Source organism: Lonchura striata, chromosome 3 (genome assembly GCF_046129695.1).
Source record: "Lonchura striata isolate bLonStr1 chromosome 3, bLonStr1.mat, whole genome shotgun sequence".
Taxonomy (NCBI): Eukaryota; Metazoa; Chordata; class Aves; order Passeriformes; family Estrildidae; genus Lonchura; species Lonchura striata.
Window position 1 is genome coordinate 20,412,603 of NC_134605.1, and position 20,363 is coordinate 20,432,965.

Consider the following 20,363-nt stretch of genomic DNA (forward strand, 5'->3'; position numbering starts at 1 on the left):
TCAGGTATTGCAGCTCATAAGAAAGAACAGTTCTAGTCTGTGAGTGGGGAATATCACTCGATAAAGCTGGTAGCAGAAAGCTCAGTGATGTACTATATTAGATTTATCATGGGAATGGTTTGGGGTGGAAGGGACTGTGAAGATCACCCAACTGCAATCCCCCTGCTATGCATGGGGACAATTTTTCCTAGACCAGGTTGTGCAAAGTCCCAGCCAACCATGAACACTTCCAGGGGTTGGGCATCCGCAGCTTCTCTGGTCAACCTGTGCCAGTGCCTCACCACCTTCCCAGTAAAGAATTTCTTCCTTATATCTAATCCAAACCTGCCCTCTTTCAATTTAAAACCATTCTTCCTTGTCCTAACAGTAATTGCTCTTGTCACAGCTTTTTGTAGCCCTCTTTAGGTACTGGAAGGTGCTGTAAGGTCTCCCTGGAACCTTTCTCTTCTTGAGGTAGAACAGCCCCAGCTCTCTCAGCCTGTGTTCACAGGAGAGCTGCTACAGCCCTCTGGGCATCTCGGTGGCCACACTCTGAACTCTCTCCAGCAGGTCTGTGTCCATCATGTGTTGGGGTCCCAGAGCTGGATGCAGCACTCTGGGGTGTTCTCAGTGATTTATGGCAGACCCTTTTCTGCCTTATTTCCTAGCACTACTAACCCAAAGAATGCTGTGTTTTTTCCTGTTGAGTGCTCCCTCTGGTCTCTCTGGGGTATTTGAATATAACATAGTGACAATTGTTTAAGACTTTCACAAATTTCAAAGTCTGTTCTGTTACTAGGGAAACAGTGAGACCTCTGTGGGGAAATATTGAAATGAGGCAAGAGGTTTATGAGGCAGCATTCAAAGAATGGGCTTAAAGAATAAAATAACCGTGCCACTTGTCCTGTGCTGTGGTGTCTGTAGCAAAGCAATCACCTATTCTGGGAACCACCAGGAAATAGAGTTAACATCCATTTTCACTTCAGTGGTGTGCTATCCTTCAGTGAGCAGCTGCAAATGGAAAGCAGGTATCTAGCAAAAGTATGGTTCACTTAAAGAGCTTAAACTATGTGCAATGTTTAAAAGTATCAGTGAACAACATGATTCAGGGACATGAAAAAATAACATGGCAAATTGCTAGACTATACGTAAAAACATGAAAACATTTATTTTGGGACAGCTTCCTAGTATGTGCAATGCCTGGTATGTGCTATTTTATAGCACTGTTCTTTCCTTAGCAAAAATAACCAGTAATTTTTTACAATAACAAGCATAACATGTTGTAAGTGGTGCTCACGCTCCCTGCTGAAGCCTCACCAATAAGAAAAGCATTGGCTCAACATTCTGCTTTGCCATCCCAAATCCCAGTGTGATTAGGTATTTCTGGTCATGAGTGGGTACAATCTCTAGTATTACTTTGCACTATGATGGCCTTTTTGGCTTAATTGAGAATAACCTTCACTTCCATTCCCAGCAATAAAAGTCCAGGAGGAAAAGGTTGGGAGTAAGGATGTGCTGGGAGTAGAAGAGATGTGCGAGGAGTGAGCAGCAGTGGGGGTAAGAGAGAGGAAGCGGGGAGTGAGTCGGGAGCTAGCAGGAGAGGGCAGCAAGCAGACCGTGTTTGCACGGAGTTGTCTCTAAGAAATAATGCCTCTCCAAGTCAAGTTGAAAAGTTTACCGAAGTAAGGGACTGAAACAGAAAAGTGCGGGGGAACCATGCAGAGAAGTGCCTTCAAGGGAAAGCATTGAGAACAAAGTTGGGAATGGCTGCGGGTGGCTGGGTGGGGGAAGGAAGTGAATGATCTCCTGGGGTGGGGAGGAGGAGCTGAAGCCGCTGGAAAAGGAGCAGGGGAGCATGGGCAGAGCCACTGCAGGCTGGCTATGGGACTGAAGGGGTGCACTGTGAAGGTTCTCCAGCCGAGCAGGGCAGTGCCAGCCCAGGCAGGGGGCCCGCTTTCATCCTGCCATTGTGCACCAAGCAGAACTCGCTGGGCCTGGAGCATCCCTGTTTCACACTTGCACCGCTCCCGGCAGTGGTGACCTGTCCTCAGGACAATCTTGCTCAGGCCATGGAAATTACAAGGTCAGTGCTGTGCGGAATGCAATGAAAATATCAAACAAAACCCAGCATGAAGGAGGGAGGATTTAAAGCAAGAATTTAGGCATTAGCCTGGTGATATCCAGAAGTGAGCTACCACTGTAACCTTCTTGGACTGCCACTTAGGAAGGGACCTTCATGTGTAATCTGTAGCATGGAGGAAATGTCACTGTCTAAATGGAAGTAATGACACTGGGATTTAGATGAGACATCATCTGAAGTGGAGGGAGCCAACTGCTGCCTGAACAGAAAAAGGAAAAGGCTGTTTTAACCCCCTCCATGTAAATCCATCACTGAATATCTTTGATGCTAATTATGTGATTATAATGTCAAAATGAGAGTGCAGAAAATCTGCTCAGGTTCTATCTACACAAAAGTGGAGCTGGGGATAAAAAGAAAAGAAAAAAAAACCAAAGAAAAGTGGAAAGGTGTGTACAGTTGTGTCTTGGGACAACAGGAGCCCCTCCATGTTTTCTCAGAAAAGGAAGCTCAGGAATATGACCTTTACAAATACTGGGGTCCTCATATAAATGCTTCCCACAGCCAAAATGACAATCAAGGTTACTCTCCATACATCTGAGTTATTCCTTAGCAGAGTTAAATTGGTATTAATGAGGCAGTAAGAAGGACAGCCTGACTGCTTAGCTGTGCTTCAGCCTGTCTCTCAAAGTCACTTGCTGGGTGATTTTAGTGGTTGCTTGGTGCTGCAAAGACCTGATGCAGTCAGTCAGCTTTATTCCTCTTGAAATTACCAAATGCAATGTTAGGCAGAGCAAACTGGCCTTGACCAAAACATGCTGCTCTGCTCTTACTTAACTTCACACTAAAACTGCTGGACTTCTGCAATTGTCTGCTCAACAGCGGACTTCCAGCAGCTAATTGAAATAAGGAGAAATGATGTTTCTGGCATTTATTCTCCCACTGCATGTCCTGGTAGCTAATCCTTCCCCACTGGAGCCAGGGAGCCAGGACCAGATGAGTGGCAATTACAGACAGGTGAGGAAGGAGTGAGATTTCATCCACTGATGAAGAAGGGTAAAACCAGAACGCAGGGAAAGGACTTAAAGAGCCATGAAGGCAAAGACAATGGACAAAAGAGGAGGAAGCTGGACTGTGGCTTTTCTTAGGATGCAGGTCAGGAGGTTGGGGTCTCTCTGGGGAAAAAAAGGTGGTATACACAGCTGTACATCATACCCAGGGCAAAAAGCAGATAGCAAAGGAGGCAAGGGAACAGAGACTGAGCCTGACACCAGCAGCAGTGTGATAGGCACAAGAATAAGCACAGTGAAATGGCCCCTCCCCACCCCAGGGGGCTGCTGTTTCCCTTTGAGGCTTTCTGGCCACATAAGGCATAGGTATCAGGGTGAGTGTTTGGAGAGGCAAGGCTTGTTTCATCCTTAATTAGGCTTACTGATACTACACAAGTCTATGGGCTTATTGAGGAGCTGAGATATACAGAACTATTCAGTATTTTCAATCCATCAGACTGCCATTTTTATATAGCAGTTTGTACAGGTCAGAGCCCTTCATAAACCACCCAATGTCCTGAAAATTTGTCATTACATTGAATTAAGGCAGAGCTCTTTCTATAGTTCTGATAAAGTGGCTTAAATCAGGTAAAAAAAGAGAGACTCTTGAAGAAACAGGAGTCACACATGATAAATGAAAAAGGAACAAATCACAGGTCCCAATACTATCTGTCTCACAACTCCGAGGGAAATGATGGAGCTTTTAACAAAATCATGCTGTTAATAAAATTGATTATGAGACTGGAGTGCCATATATCTATGAGTCAACAGCTGAAAACAAAGGGAACACATTAGAGGATATCTTTAAAATGAAATTACACCTCTGCTCATATCATATTATCTCCATGAGGACTGTCTGGATTCTGCAACCAGTTCCTCCTAAGAATGATTGCCTTTACTTGGAAAGAAAAGGCAAAATGTTGTTTGTGTAATATGCTTTGAGAACGAATTTTGCAGCCTTGCAGTTGTGTGGCTGTGTTCCTTTCCAGCAGCAATGCTGGATTTAGACAGGAGAGGGCATTCATGACCAAGCATCTGAGTGTGCTGAGGGTTCTCTGTTTCTTAGAGGGAAGACATTTGAAAATGGTAACTTTTTTTTTTTTAATGATTAATTAAGACTTATCAACCAAAAATAAATATTCTCTAGACATCATGTACCAAAAGGAGTATAAATATTTACAAATTAAAACCTGTCTAGTAAAGGAATGCTTGAGGTGCCCTTAAGCAGCACGATCCCAAAGGCAGACAAAACCCCTGAAAAATCAGGAGGGTTTGAACAGCATGCTAATCTTGCCTTCTCTAAAACTTCGGTGAGCTCTTAAAGAGACTACAATGGGGAGAGCTGGACTGGAAGCTCAACCAAGACTGATTAAACCCCAATGCTGTTCCTGGCTGCCATTTGTGAGCTCAGGCAGGATATTCGGTGGGTCTGTGCCTCAGTTTCTTCACTTAAAAGTGGGATTAAATGTTAAAAACTTCCATAAGCATGAAAATGACAACAGCGTTGGCAGGACACAGATAGTAGGTTAAGCTCACCATATCAAAGCTAGCCAGTCAGTATGAGTAATGCTAATCACAGGTATTTTTATGTTTTCCCCCTTGTTCAGAAATGACTGAATTTTTTTCTGTGCTTACCAGGCTTTTTCATACTGTTCGGCTGAGAGCACTTGGATGAAAAGACACCTTCCCTAGGAATTTGTAAAAGAAATTATATAAAGTGTGTTGCTAGGCCACAGATGAAAATGGAAGTGTCTTGATTAGCAGGAAATGCCATCTGCAACTTCCCTGTGCAGCTTGGAAAGTAGTGTTCCATTTCCTACTTTATCCCCGGTGATATCTGTATACTCTAAGTAGGTTTATCTGCTGTCCCGGCACAAAGGGAGCTGGCATGACCTGGTGACAGGCCCTTTGCTATTCACAATACAGAGGGTATCATTTAGAACAGATGGGGGATGTCCACAGTGCCTTGTGGAAATGCAAATACATGCTGTCCACCTCAACTGCAGGTAAGGATAATTTGCTTTACTCTGCAAATTTTCCTGCGGACATAGGCAAAGCCACCTGACCACCATCTGTGACAGCAGAGCAGTGCTTTAGTACCAAACTCCCCAGCTCTCCTTCTTTTGAAGTTAGGTGTAGAAACTGCTCTGATTCTAAGGCACCCTGAGATAAACAGAGGGAGGTAGAAAGCAGCGAGCTCATTTATGAATCTTCTCCCTGCACTTGCACTTTTTAGAAGCCCTCTACAGCGTGCTGACAGGGCCACGGCTCTGGGTCAGGTCTGGCTGCCTGATGAGGAGGTGGCAGCCAGCTGCAGGATCCCCATCTGTGACCTTCAGGGCCCAGCAAGAGCCTCAAGGCTGCAGCTCCTTCCTGCTATCTCAGCTAACACAACAGGAAAAAAAAGTCAGGAGAAGAATAAGGACACTTTTGGTACGCACTGGCCCAGGCAGTTTCAAATGAGCACTGTGCTTTAAGAAAAAATATGGTTTATTATTTAAATTATTCCATAAGCAAAGCAACATGGCTTGCCTTTTCCTCACAATGATGGAGGGCATACAGAACAGCTGAATATGCAACTGCTGTTTAATTCAAGACTTAAGCAGTGTCATTAAACATATTTTCTTGCAGAGAAAAATTACTTCAATAGCAAATTGCATTTGTCTCACTTGTGAAAACGCAGCTTATTAAGGGTGTTGCTTCTTCTATTTTGTAGGTGTTAGTCTGGCTATTTAATTAAGGGTCTGACAGTATTTTCATTAAAATATTTTCATTTTTCAGGATGTGTAAGCCTTAAAAATTAAAGCTTAATGGGTGAGAATCCTTTTCACAAGCCAAGCAGCACTCTAATGACATAGCTACCTAAAAAATGAAAAACAAAGGAAAATGAAAGGAAAAAGAGATTCTCTTTCTAGGTTCTCAGAAGCCTCAGGGCAACACCAACCAAAGGTGCATAAAGACCTAAGTATATATTCTCCTACACATATGAGATTAATGAACATTTTTCCAGATTAGTAACTGCTAAATTAGTAGATCTCTGCATTAACATACGAGCAGATTGCTGCAAATGTAAGCAATAATTGAGTAGTTGCACCAGATTGCTGCTGCTTAACTGCAACACTTTACTTCAGCTATCCCTGTTTAGGAGGCAATCACGACTTCAGGGTTTATTGGAGCAAAAATGATAACGTGTTTGCAGCCAGTTTTCCTGGGCGCATTCCCACCCCACGGGAACACCTGCGGCTCCCCAGCTCGGTAAATCCTGTGCTCACAGGGTGCTGTTTCAGGCTGTAGCTTGGTGCCGAGTTTTAGGGTCTGGCTTTAGCATGATGTGCCCCACAGCCGGCCCGGTTTTGGGGTGTGCCGGGCACAGGAGCCCCGAGGGCCGGCGGGGCTCGGGTGTGTGAGGCACGGGAGCCCCGAGGGCCGGCGGGGTTTAGGGGTGTGTGAGGCACAGGAGCCCCGAGGGCCGGCGGGGTTAAGGGGTGTGTGAGGCACAGGAGCCCCGAGGGCCGGCGGGGTTTAGGGGTGTGTGAGGCACAGGAGCCCCGAGGGCCGGCGGGGTTTAGGGGTGTGTGAGGCACGGGAGCCCCGAGGGCCGGCGGGGCAGGGCGCGGGCGGGGCCGGCCGCGTCCGGCGGGCAACGGCGCCTTAAGGCGGGCGGCGCTGAGGCGGCGGCGGCCGTGGCCATGGCCATGGCTATGGCTCACGACAGCCCCGTGGTGAGTGGCAGGGCCAGGCTAGGACAGGCCAGGATAGCACAGTACAGCGGGGTCTGGCCGTTGCTCCTTGCGGGACACTGGGGACAGGGATGAGGATGTCGCCTCCCGGCCTGGCCAGCAGCCTCCACCTGTTCGCTGGCGCGGGAAGCCCGACGACGACATCGAAAGCCCTTTTTTTTTAAATTAAAAAATTTTAAAAAATTGATTTAGAATTAATTTTTAATTAATTAAAAAAAATCTGTTGAAAACGACCATTTGTGGGCAGAAGGGGTTGGCGCTGGGTACCGCGGGGCGCGAGGGAGCTGCGGCAGCGCGGCGGTGCCAGGGCGGGAGCCTGGGCCTTCGCGCCCGGCGGGGTCCGGCCGCCGCGGCCTTCGCGCCCGGCGGGGTCCGGCCGCCGCGGCCTTCGCGCCCGGCGGGGTCCGGCCGCCGCGGCCTTCGCGCCCGGCGGGGTCCGGCCGCCGCGGCCTTCGCGCCCGGCGGGGTCCGGCCGCCGCGGCCTTCGCGCCCGGCGGGGTCCGGCCGCCGCGGCCTTCGCGCCCGGCGGGGTCCGGCCGCCGCGGCCTTCGCGCCCGGCGGGGTCCGGCCGCCGCGGCCTTCGCGCCCGGCTCGCCCTTCCCGGGCTCCCCCAAAGGACTGGGATCCCAGGGGAGCCTCGGGGGCTTTGCTGCAATGCGATGTGGATGAGCCCCTCCTGCCATGCCACCCCACTGCACACGAGTAAAACGGAGTTGGACAATTCCTGCTATGGGTGGCCTGGTTGTGCCGAAGGAGTGCCTGTGTGTGAAGGGATTAAGCTGGAGTACAATAGCGTCTGTGCTGTAACCATTTTTCTCGAATTTGCAAGCGTGCGGGGTTTGAATTTTACAATTGCTGTGTACAGTTTTTATATAGCACAATAAATATTTGTACTCACTGTAGCTTGGCAGCCCTGGGGAGAGGAATAGGCCCATTGAAAGACTGACATTTAGATTCTCTTCTGGATTAGCAGTGAGGGCAGAGCATTTTACGTTTGGGTTGATCAGTAGCTTTTAGTGGAGAGGTACAAGAGCAAATTTCCCTCCCCCCCCCCCCTCCCCCCCCCCCCCCCCTTCATCTTTCTAGTATTCCGAAAAAGTGCTGGGGGACTCTGGAGGTTGATAACCCCTAATAAGAAATTACACATGAGTATGGTTGTTTTAAAGTTGCTTTTTCTGGAAATTGTAACATGTTATTTCTTAATATCTTCTTTTATTTGAAAAGAAATTGTCATCTGCACTTTAGAACAACTTTGGATGAGTAAAATATTAACTTGATATGTAAAAAAATAAAATATTAATCTAGAATCTTGCAAGGTTTTCTAAAATATTTCAGCTCCATTTTTCACCTTGTGAAGGCTATTCTGATGGTAATGAGAGTCAAGATGAATAAGCTTTAAATTGCTAAAGGCTCATTATCTTACATTTGTATTGGAGTGTAGGAATCTTGAAGCTCATGTGTATCTTCTGTCCAGGTCTGACTAGAGGATTAGGATTTAATCACTGACATGGGCAGAAGAAAGAATAAAATGTTCTGTTGGAGTCCTATTGTAATATAAGATGAATGATCTGTATTGATAAAAGTAGTGTTCAAATTCCAGTTAGGTTACCATGCAGCATCAGACTGTTTCCACAAAGAAAAAAAAAAAATCTCAATTTTTGTGGATTCCTTACATTCTGCTTCTGATGGAACTGGCAGAGTTCATTTTTAGTAGCTTGTATTATTGGTTGGCCCTTAGATTAGGAGCAGTGATTCTACTATGATACAATGGGGTTAGACAAGCTTGTTTGAAAATACAGCATAGCAATGGTTTTTAAATGTTTCTAGGATTTTCTTAAGCATTTACCAAATTGTTGGTAGCCTAAACAATAATTTGAGGCTCAAATCTAGTACAATCATTTGAGACTCAAATCTAGTACTTTTTTAGGTTGTTAGGTTTAAAAAATGAGTGGACTTGCAGACCTTTGCATGTGTCATTCAGTTTATTAAACTGATCTGTTCATGCTGTTCTGTTTGTAACAGTGGTTTATGAAGTGAACTTAGACTTTGTGCTATCTTTTCAAATGACTTAATGCCCATCTTAACTTGAAAATATTTCTTTTTTTTCTAATGTAGAGTGAGCTGTACAAGTCCATTATCGAAGATGTGATTGAAGGCGTGCGGGAACTCTTTGCAGAGGAGGGAGTAGAGGAGCAGGTTCTGAAAGACTTGAAGCAGGTTTGTTGGGTTCCCTTGCATTAACAGCAGTTGTGTTTGTGTTTTTCTTTTGAGATGACGGACCTGTCAATTTCTTTGCCCTCTGAAACATGCAAACTTTTGCCCTAATTTAGGAGTTGCAAGTATCATGCAAGTGACGTGGGGGCTGTTGGGAGTTGAAATTGGTTCGTTTTTGCTATTTGTTGGATAGAATCAGTCAATTTACTCTTGGAAAAGCTAGGAATACCTGATTATATTTTTTGGTGCAGTTTGTTTTTAAAGCTGATGTTTATTGACCTTAATAATCTTCCTGCAGCTTTGGGAAACGAAGGTGGCACAGTCTAAAGCAACAGAAGGCTTCTTCAAACACAGCCGCTGTTCTCCACGGTTCAGTCTGCAGCTGCCACACGGTTCTCACAGCGTTTTGCAGACTTCAGCAGGTCAGATGTTGTTGAACACACTGCATGCAATTTAAGAATATCTCAGTGATTCAGGGATGTTTTTGGAAGGCTTGGAATAATCTTGGTTTGTGTATATATCTTATGCATATATCTAGCTTGATGTGGAACAGTAATTATTTGGAAGCAGAATTTGACCAGTAAATGATGAATTAAACTTTAATAAACAAGTAGAACTCTGTCTAAATGCTTTTGATCAGCTGCTCATTTCCAGTGGCAAAACATGCACAGAGTTTTAGCCTCCTTGTTTGCAGTCCAATAGTGTAGCCCTTCAGTTGCAAATTTACCTGCAGGGTTAAGCTCCTTCTTCCCCTTGTGATGTGTGTCCTGATGTGCAGAGGTTTTATGGCTCATTTGTGCCGTGCAGTTATGCTGTCAAGCTGGGGCTTAATCTTGTTCTCAATTTGTTAAAATGTAATCCCTTGCTCAAACAGAAGAGAGGAAGTTTTTTAGTTTATCTTTCAGTTAGTTTTTCTAAGAGCAGCATTCCTGTTGCAGAGGGGTACTTGACTTTCACACAGTCTCTGACATCAGGACTTATTCTTAATAAAGTCCAGCTGACCACTGTGGTATTGTTACGGTAGAGTGTAGTACTCAGCTGAGACTTGTTCCAAAGTGAGAGGCTGTTAGGACCTTTGCCCATGAAGGACAAACCCCATATGAGGTGATTTAATGAAAATCCGTGTTGTAGTGTATTTCAAGCTTGGGCAGGCATTCTTTATCAGTGGGGTTCTTTACTTATTTTCTTTTTTTTTTCTTCCTTTTTTTGTGATTGTTTTTTTTTTTTTACAGTCTTCCTAGTTGGATGAACTGTTTTTGGAGGCAGGTATTTTATTCCACACAACTAAAAGGAATATACTTTTGTGTTTGCAGGCTATTGCAAGTTTTATATTTAATAAGCCTTACCTTCTTACTCTTAGGTTTTTAAAGGGCAATACTAAGGCCAAGCAGTCTGAGTAAATCTATTTGTAAATCTTGTTTAAAGCAATCTGAGTAAATCTTGTTTCCAGAAGGGGGATTTGAATTGCCCCATGGCTAGAGATTTTCAAAGTAGTTAGGGCTACCTAAATTGCTTGCACCTAAAAGCCCAGGAAAGTTTTCCCTTTGCCCTTTCTTCTCCCATGGAATTCGGCATTGGGTGCTGTTGAAAATCTTTTTGCATCACTGGATTTGCTCTTCTGTGAAAAAAATGCACGTTTTCCTCAAGTTGACAAGACAATACTTGTGTTCACTAATAGGATGAACTGAAGTTAGATTGTTTTAGTTTCACTTATGTTTGCTGTAAATTATTGAATGATAACTGTATCCAAGAAATTAATGTTTTTTGTAAAGTGGCTTTTTTTTCTTTACAGCTTCTTATGTCATCCAAGCTGGCAGAGGTTTTCAGCATTTCACAGAAGCAAAACTGGTATGTAGCTGTAGTGATTGTTTTACTTCAATTTTGATTATGTTGGACTTACAAATTTTTAAAGTTGTTTGTCAGTTATTAGGTTTAAGTAGGGAGAGTTGCATCACTGCTGCTTCTGTTGGAGCAGTGAAAAAGAATGGGGATGTATCAGCTGGTTCTGCAAGAAGTGAAGCCAGAAATGTTGGAAAGACACAGCTGTATGTATTTAGCCCATAGAATGAAAGTGTAGTGGAAATGCACAGCTACATATACTTTTTAAAGAAAAAATTTATTACTGGTTGTTAAAATAGTGCATAGCTGGGAAATAACAACCACTAGTGAAGCTGGGAGCAGCATTATCTGTGAGGAGTAGAAATCATCCAGAAGGAAAATGAGTGTTTTTATAGTTGACAAGATCAGAATTCTGGGCATTAGCAAAATTTCTTTGGGGAGCAGCCACTGATTGCCAGAGCTTGATGAACTTACTGAGTGCCTCCTGAGCCTCAAGCTAAGTAGCTTGTCAAGTTGAAATACAATATTGGGAAGATGCTTGTGCAATATGTACGTTTCCTGATTTAAAAGTTGGATTTCCTCAGAACAGCTAGATTGAAAGGGAGGTGTATATCCAACTCTTTGCTTCCCAGGAGGAATAGAGAATGTGAAGTGACTTCATAGGCCTAGGCAAGAAACCTGTGCTGTGTGGAGTAATGCATAAACTTAGATAAAAGTGACTTTGAGTAGCAAAACACCTCTCTGGGTAGTGGGTACATTGGGGGATTACGGAAAAAGTTGCCTTAACTAAAAGGGAGTGTGATAGCTGGAAAGCAGGAAACACTTGGGGCAAGCCATTACTCTGTCAGTGCAGAATACTCTTCACCTGTCTAAATCTCTAAAGCAGCATGCAGTTTTCCAGTGAAGATGACCACAGAGAACCCCCCACTGGTGTTTCCTGTGGATATTCCAGGTGTGGCACTCAGTGCCCTTTCCTGCCTAAACCCAGCTCTTGTGTTGCAGGGGTCCCCACGAGTGGGTGTGACTCTTGCTGTCCCTTCGTGTGTAGCTTATCCTTTACAGATGCCAGCTGGAGTGATGCTGCAGCCAGCACCAGGTAAGGGTAATGAGGAGGTGTCAAACCTTGCAGTGCCCTGGGGATGTTGAAAGAGTCCCAGGGACAGCAGATGAAACAGATGAGAAGTTGAAGTGTAGGGTAGAGCCAGCTATCCTCCTCGAAGTAATTGTATTGATTAGTTGGTGTGTTAGTTTTACAGCTAGTAACAAGTGTTTTCCTTTGTCAGCCCCAGACACGGTATCTTCTTCTCCCTGTCTCTCTAGGACAATCTTCTATGCTTTCAAAAAGCTAAAGGCACTGTGGTGCTTCAGAGTCAAAATTGATTTCTTATTCAAATAAAATCTAACTATCCATTAACCTTTTTGATCCCATTCTTTTGGTGATAATACTGCCTGAACTGCTGGTACAAAAACTGCTTTGGTGTGATCATTGGAAGGCTTAGTTCAGTCATTGACTCTTCTCTCAAGCAGCTGTTCTTCGTTGAAAACTGATGTCTCTAGTTACCTGTTTCAGGTATAATTCCTGATTTCATGAGACCTATAGACTGCTACCAGTGACTGTCTCTGTAATCATGTGTCTGGGGAGAAGAAAAATAAAATGAAATTTGGAACTGCGTTCTGGCGTCTCAGTTCTAACACTGATAGTAACAACTTTAAGCATTCAGTATTTGGAGTGGTTTTCATAAGAAAAGATATATAATTTAGGGGTTATTTGGGTTCTTTTAAACTAAAATAGGCAGGGTTTTAGAGAGAATACCTAAATGTCCTTAAAGAGATGAACTCTCCCTGTAGCTATGGACTAGCTTACTGTTTCATCTTGTATTCCTTAGTTTCTGAAATGACATGGAAAAAATTCAAAACCGGGCTATTCCTTTCTTTATTTTAAAACCAGCATGTAGTTAAATTATTGAACTTGCTGTCACAGGGTATTTTGTAGGCCAAACCCAAAAAGAGGCATTAAAAATGATGGACTGGCTGGAAGCCATGATTCAGAAAGTTTCTGAATGCCTGATTTTCAGTTGTGCTTGAGGAAAGTTTTGCTTTGCAAATGTCCTTTTTCTCATAGTTTGGCCTGGTGTTTGCTCTTGTTTTTAGTGGTGACAGGTCAGTGTCCTGGATGAGCCTGTAGTTTCACCTGCTGAAGCAGTTTTAAACTCTTCCCTCTGCAGGACAGCTTTACAAGGTGAATGTGCCTATTGTGGTCACACAGGCCTCGGGAGATGGAAGCATTCTCCACTACCCTATGCAACAGATGTTTCATCCCCTTGGGCAAGCGTCAGTTCTGCAGGCCAGCCTTGCCAGTGTCACACAGCTGAATGCATCTGCTGCCCATGCAGCTGGTGAAACACTGCAGCAGCCCCAGGAGACTGCTGTCCAACAGGCTGTGCTGTTTAAACCAAGCTATGTGGAAAAACAGCACCTGGAGACCTCGGCTACCTTGGTCCAGCAGCCTTCTGTGAGTCTGCAGGAATTTGAAATTAATGCAGTGTTGAATCAGTGCAGTGAATCCACAGAGAAATTCCAGCATGACAACCTTCACACAGCTGTGTTTACTCCAGAATGCTCTGAAGGACTTTTTATTGATGAATCCTTGGCAAGCAGCTCAAGCAATGTCCTGCTGGATGTGGAGGGGCAGCTGGACATGGAGCATCCTGAGCTACTGCAGCAGCAGGTGTCTGATGATATAATTGACCTGATTATTGCAGGGGAAAGTTTGGATGAAAATTCATTTCTAAAGGATCAGGGCAGCATGGCTTCCTCTGACAAGGTAAGGCCTTCTGTTTCTCAGCTAATGAAAGTACATCTGTTAGAGATGGTTGCTTGAACACATTTCTAAGTGACAGCTAGCGCCTCTAAGTGAGAAGAACAAAAGTTCTTTTAATTTTAGCGTTCAGTCTTAAGGTTGTTTAGAATAGCAGTAGCTGACTGTTTGTTTTTACATTAAGAATTTGTCAAAACTACTGCTAAAATACTGTGTTTTATGAGAATATCCATTTAAAAATACTGAAAAATGTAATGGATAGATGGAATGTATTAGACTTATTGACTACTTTTGAGATTCATGGCAGTTTTTTTGTGACTAAGCAGACATGAAAGACTCCTTGAGAACTTCCATATCATTCTGGCACTGATCTGCATATAGATACTGGTCAATTGTGGGCAAAGTGCTTTTGCAGAATCAGCTGGGATTAATTTTAACTTGTAATGTGTGAAGAGCATTAAAGATGTATTGAGAATGCATTCAAGATGAAAAGTCAAATTTGATAAGTGAAAATCTCCTTGAAGAAAATGTATTTCCTTGGGGAAAAAGTCCTGGGTAAACTAGAAATCAGCTAGAGCTGTGTGGGAAACTTGAGTGATTTTAATTAACAAGATGCTTTCCTGACCTCATCTAATTTTAGTGCCAGAAATTACTTGCAGATGTTTGAAGTTCAGGCTGGCTCGGTGACTTTGAGTTGTAGTGCTCATATGTGATTGAGGCAGATTTAATGACAGTAATGCCCAATGTCTGTAAATAGAAAGTGTAATGTTGCTCATCTGAACTCTGATGGCAGCATGATGAAGACTGTCAGTAGTGCGAACGGGAGGTCAAAACCAAGTGTTCCTTTCTTGAGCTAGAAAGTGTATGTGGATGGGAATTAAGTGCTACAATAAAGATTTAATGAGAAACTGAAGATAGCTGAAACCTTAAAGCCCTTTTATGCTCCTGTGAATGCTCTGTTTAGGAATTCTATCACTTTTATGAACAGTAACTTGAAGTACTGAAATATTTACTGTCCCAGCTTTTTATATCTTATGTAAACAAAGCATTTTGAATGAGTTGAGGGAGAGGGATCAGTTCATCTTGACTTTTATTTCAGAAATGAAAAATGCTATTTTTAGGGGTGGAGGAGTAGCTTCCTTTTTTGTTTTTATGAGAGATTTAGTTTTTGCAACAGAAATTCTAAATGTCCACTTGATTGCCTTTGTTTTAGAGTTGTTGGAGTATGAGGGTGTTTAGAGAAAAGGGTAAGAAATTTTTTTTCTGTATTGCAGAGGCATATACCTGGGTTCCGTTTAAGTTAGATGCAACACAATGTTTGCAAATGTACTCAGGTTTTACAAACAGTAGGACCTGAGACTCTCAAATGAGTGCCCCAGGCTTGTTGATGTATTAAACAAAAATCCCAGGCTGAACATGGGCCGTGTTGATTCACAAGCTGTCCCTGGTCTCTTTCATTCCTGTCCCATGGAACCTGCGGAGCAGACGGAATCTGATTTACTGCTGGAGAAAGATCTCTGCAGTGACATTGAAGGCATAAGTCAGCTCGATGGCACTGGGGATGTTTCTTCCAAGGAACAAATATCACAAACAAAAGATAAAGAAGAGAATGAATTCATTGGCTTTATTGATTCAGAGGATCTAAGAGTTCTGGATGATGAGGAAGACTCTGATGAAGAATGTGACAGTTCTTCAAACACAGAGTCCAGCTGCAGTGATGGGGACAATGAAGACCTCCAGATAGACGTAGTTGAGGAGGTAATTTACTTTTAAGCCTTTAGAAGCACATAACAATATTGGATCTCTCCTGATGGTTGAATTGTTGGACCTAGAACGGTTCCTGGTTAGTTTGATGCAGGGCATGCACAGTGAAGTTACAAACCTCTGGAGACAGGAGGTAATGCAGAGAAATTACTTGAAAGCTCATTATGAGGTATTGACAAATGAAAGAACTGTTGGAAAGTCATTTGTTTATTGGAGGAATTAAAATACTTAGCTATCAGAATTAAAGTTTTATTGTAAAACCCTGGCCTCAGTGGAATGGAGTTCTGCTTTTGACTTAAGATATTATTTAAAGAATCAGATTTAAGTAAGATTTATTTAAATAAGGTCAGATACAAATCTAGGTTTCCTTTCCTTCTGAAGGAACATCGGGGATTAGACAGAGAACAATGTGATACAAGAACTTTGTTCTCCCTTTAATTCCCTGTATTTCCTAAGTTTTCTTTTTTCTTAAAGATATGCAGTTTTGTATCCTATGGGTTTGTTCATAGGAGAATTAACTTGTAGCATTTGGACTTCATATAAACTTGATCAGTTATTCAGTTACTGGGGTCTGCTTTATGAGTTTTGTTTTTTTGACATGTGTTTTTGTTTAGGGTGTTTTGGGTTTTGAGAATGCAAACATGTAAAAGGTACTTGTAAATGAGGTTGGTGCAATGTGGTCTTCACAGCTTCCAGGTCTTGATTTTTGCAATGGTAACTTTATTGTTCTGGGTATGTTTGATTCCAGGTGTATTAATTGCTATTCTGAAAGAGTGTATAAAACAGAATTTTAATTTCTAGGACCCCTTAAACTCTGGTGATGATGTCAGTGAGCAGGACATTGCAGACTTGTTTGACACCGACAATGTGATAGTTTGTCAGTATGAAAAGGTACAGTAAAACACTTTCATCTTTGTTATTTAATCATCTTAAATAATATCTGCAGCAAATGCATCTCTGCTCTCCTGTCAGTGCCTTTTGAAGAAACTGTAATGCCGTAATGGAGTGTTTAAATGATGTGTTTAGCTGACAATAGTCTGTAGGCTTTCCTACTGTTTTCTGAAAAGAGGATAATCATAATGGCCTATTACAGGAAAAGGGAACAACAAGTCTGGCAAAATTATGATTTGTAAAGGTGCAAAAGCTTGTTTATTTCCTTAACTTTTAAGTAAGATCAACATCTCCGTGGATGTATGTAGGCACATTCAGCTGTGAATTAAGGCTTTTAAAAAGGATAACAGAAAGAGAGGTGCATGTACTTTCTTTTACTGTTTTATTTATCTTTGTAGTGCTCACAGACTTTCCTACCAGAATTTTTTTGTGTCTGAGAAACAAAGTAGTCATTAAGTGCCTTATTGTCCACCTTAATTTTAATGCTTAAAATTCAACCTTGCTTTGAACTCCTGAAGATCAAATTAAGTTCTTTTAGCTATTGTATGGTTTTGGATGCTTACATATCAGTAATTTAAAAGAGCAAAAAAGGGTATATTTTTAAGCAAATATGGAAAAATTCCGGTAGTTTATTTAAGAGTGTGCCTTGACTTTTTTTTAATGTATTCTTTCAAAAGTGACTAGAAAACTTTTGTGTGTCTAACTAGGCCTGTAAATTTCTGTGTGGTTGTCTGTGGTTTAGGAAACAGAGAGGTGCTAAGAAAATTGTCTTTATAAATTGTGACAGATTGACTGTTCCTGAGCCCAGTTATTTTGGAAAGTTATAGGGATATGTGTAGAAAATGCCTCTGAAATGAAGCTATTGGTGTGTGTATTGTATTGAAAGGTACACCAAGTTTTGCAGCTTCAGAACTCAGACATTACAGTTGCTATAAGTAGTGCATACTGTTATCTAGAGCAAATTTTGTCTGAAATAAGCTGAAAAATTGCCTGAAAATCTAAAAGAAACTACTAGGAAGGTCAGCATTGGGCATGCCTTATAGGAAATTTAGTGTCAGATGTTATTAGAAATTGAGCGTTACAGAAGGTGGGGAAAGATGTTGGTAACTTTCCCCTTTGCAATATAGATTTAATAAAACATGTAGACCCAGTAGAAAGCAGTTAAAACCAGTTATGTCTTAAATTTCCTTGTTACGTTTAAGACAATGTTGTTGGTAAAATTGCTGTCCTGTCTCTTTTCTTTCTGGAATAGAAAATTGATGCTGTCAGTTTGAGGAATTTTCTATGGATATTTAAAATTCCTTCTTTTAGTATTAAAGAAAACTTTCTGGAGTATGGATCTCTTTGCAGGCATTTAAAAAGGAACAGAATATGCAAATTCTTTCTTTTTTTTTTTTTTAATAGCAGTAGTTGCTTTTAAGCCAAGTTTTGATGCTTTTAGCCTATTCCTAGCACCTCTGTGCATGCAACATTGCTTTGCCATGTGAAAAGGAGAACATTGCATTTTAGTTAAGGTACTCTGGTTTGCAAAGTGTTCTGTGTTTTGGGATTGCCCTGTTACTGTTCTCTTGTCCTGCTGGTGTTGAGCTGTCATAGGTAACAGTTTTTAGGGGGAAGTTGTGGGATAGCAGAGTGGGACAGGATGGGATAAGATTCAGGAGGTTTCTCTCTTGGGGGAGCAGGGAGTTCCTTATAAACAATGGAAGTATAATGCTTCCATTGAATATTCCATTGAATATTTTGGGCCATAAGGATTTTCAAATAAAACCCAGGTGTGTAAAACAGGTTGTGCTTGAATCTTGTTGGTTTTTTAAAATAACTGGTCTAATATATATTTGTGGTTTCATTAATTTTGATTATTATTTTTCATCAGATACATCGATCTAAGAACAAATGGAAGTTCTACTTAAAAGATGGAGTGATGTCCATTGAAGGTAAAGACCATGTTTTTTCAAAAGCCACTGGAGATGCAGAGTGGTGAAACTTCACTCCAGTATGTCCTTGACGGTTGTGGCATTATTTCCTTATAAGCCTTCTGTGAAACAATTGGACTTTCTATTGTTGTGCCATGGGAAAAAAAACCAAAAAACCCAAAAAAAACCAAACCCCAAAACAACAAAGCTGTGATGAAAAAAAAATATGCAAAATCTGTGTTGTTAGTTTGTGGTGTTAAGCTGTTCAGTTTGCAAACTAAACCACTGTACTGTTAGCTACTTAGCTGTCTTTGCTGTTCTTTTCTGATTTTAAAATTTTTTTCAATGAAGAAGCATCATTGGAATGAATAGCTTTAAAGTTTGAAATGTTATATCATAATTCAAGAAGGTAAAGAAATATTTAGTAGTTAGTAAAGAACGACTTATTGATTATAATCAAATAAGTTTTAGTTATGTTTTGTTCTGTTATTTTTTCCCCAGTTCTTAAAAGCTGAGGTATGACTTGAAGTATAAAATTACATGTTGTCTTTTCAAAGACACTTGAGTTGAAAAAAAAGCAATATCTTTGCAAGTCTGAAACATGTAGCTGTTTCAGCTGCACACTTCTCTTGACTTTTTAGTTGCTTTGTGTTTTTTGGACTTTATTTTAAATACATGCACTATAGATGCAATAAGGGAAATTACTGGGAAAGATCCTGGACCTCTCAATATATGAGAATTACTGTTGTTTATTCTATACCAGCTATGTCTACTGAGATGCAATGAATAGTGTGATGTAACATTAAAATGTGATTTATTTTCACTGTCAATGCAAAGTCATTTAACTTTGCTGCTGTACATTTCCATATTGTTCTAGGATTACAGGCCAGTAAGATGTGAATTATACAAATTTTGCGTAATAATAAAAGTGTTGTCTCATATACAGAGATGTTTTTGTGTTCCCTCAATATAAACTCTGCTTAGAGAAATGGGTCCAAAGCCATGCACATGGCAGTAGCTCACCCTATCATGAGAACTGCATTCCTCCCAACATCAACTTTTTGTTAGTTTTTCTAGAAATAAAGGTCCAAAAGAAGCTTTGGGCCCTTGTCTTTCGGAGCTGCAGCTTTTCCCTGGCTGGCTCCTGTTCCTTGTAGGGCAATTCCATGGTAAAGCTGCAGCCAGGCTGCCTCAGAACAGGATCATCCTGCTGTGGAAGGGCAGTGCTACACTAAAGCACACCTCCCCCTTGGCTGCTGCTCCCATGTCTGCTGGAATATGAGACATTTTGAGGCATTTTGATTATCACTAATTCCTGACAGGGTGCAGAGGCTGGGAGAAGGGAAAGAAAACTCTGAGAGTGGGAGAAAATGAATGTGTGGAAGAAATGAAGGGAAAACCACAAGCCCTTGTTCATAATGGTGGCAACCCTTGTGCTAATGCCATAAGGCAGGAAGTAGCTCTTTAAAAATTGAGTCCATTACATGTTTATTTTTTGATGCATCTGCTACTCTCCAATGTCAAAGACAGGACACTGAACTAGAGCACTTGAACCAAGTGTGATGTTCCCTTTGTCTTTTATAGATGCTGGTGCTGGAATGTGAAGAAGTGACTGTTCAGAGGCAGTTAAAATATTCCAGTGTATGATTTCTTTTTCCCCATTCAGATGACTTGTAGCTGCACTGATGCTACACTTCAGACCCATAAATGCACAAAAAATGCAGCTCTTACCACATGATAAATGCTTTTAGGTTTCAGTACTCTCTCACAGGCTCTGAGGTGCTCATGCTCTGTAAATGTGCACATTGTGAACTGTGGGACCATTTCCAATGTCAGAAAAGACTGGGAGCAGAGGTAGTGTGGTACAGGAATCTATGGGACAGGACTGGATATGCACCATTCACTTAGCACCACAAAGGCTCTGAATAGTGCTTCTGAATTTGACCTGTTTTTCCTGGTCACTATAAAATAAAGTTGCTAAAGAGCACTTAGTTTTTAGCTAGTTTTAAAGGTAACATTAATAAAGAAATACAGCTTTGAACAAGACATTTACAACTAAATACGCCTGAAGTCAGGAGT

At 41.9% G+C, this 20,363-nt stretch overlaps 1 protein-coding gene across 1 annotated transcript; it reads left to right on the top strand.

Moving 5' to 3' along the window:
* The first annotated feature begins 6,806 nt into the window (after positions 1-6,806).
* On the top strand, positions 6,807-18,462 carry GTF2A1L (general transcription factor IIA subunit 1 like). Its single transcript, XM_021540189.3, has 9 exons — positions 6,807-6,827; positions 8,961-9,062; positions 9,358-9,481; positions 10,852-10,907; positions 11,901-11,994; positions 13,124-13,722; positions 15,184-15,474; positions 16,282-16,371; positions 18,245-18,462. The coding sequence occupies exons 1-9, from the start codon at positions 6,807-6,809 to the stop codon at positions 18,350-18,352; spliced, it is 1,485 nt and encodes a 494-aa protein (XP_021395864.2). The 3' UTR covers positions 18,353-18,462.
* Positions 18,463-20,363: the final 1,901 nt, after the last annotated feature.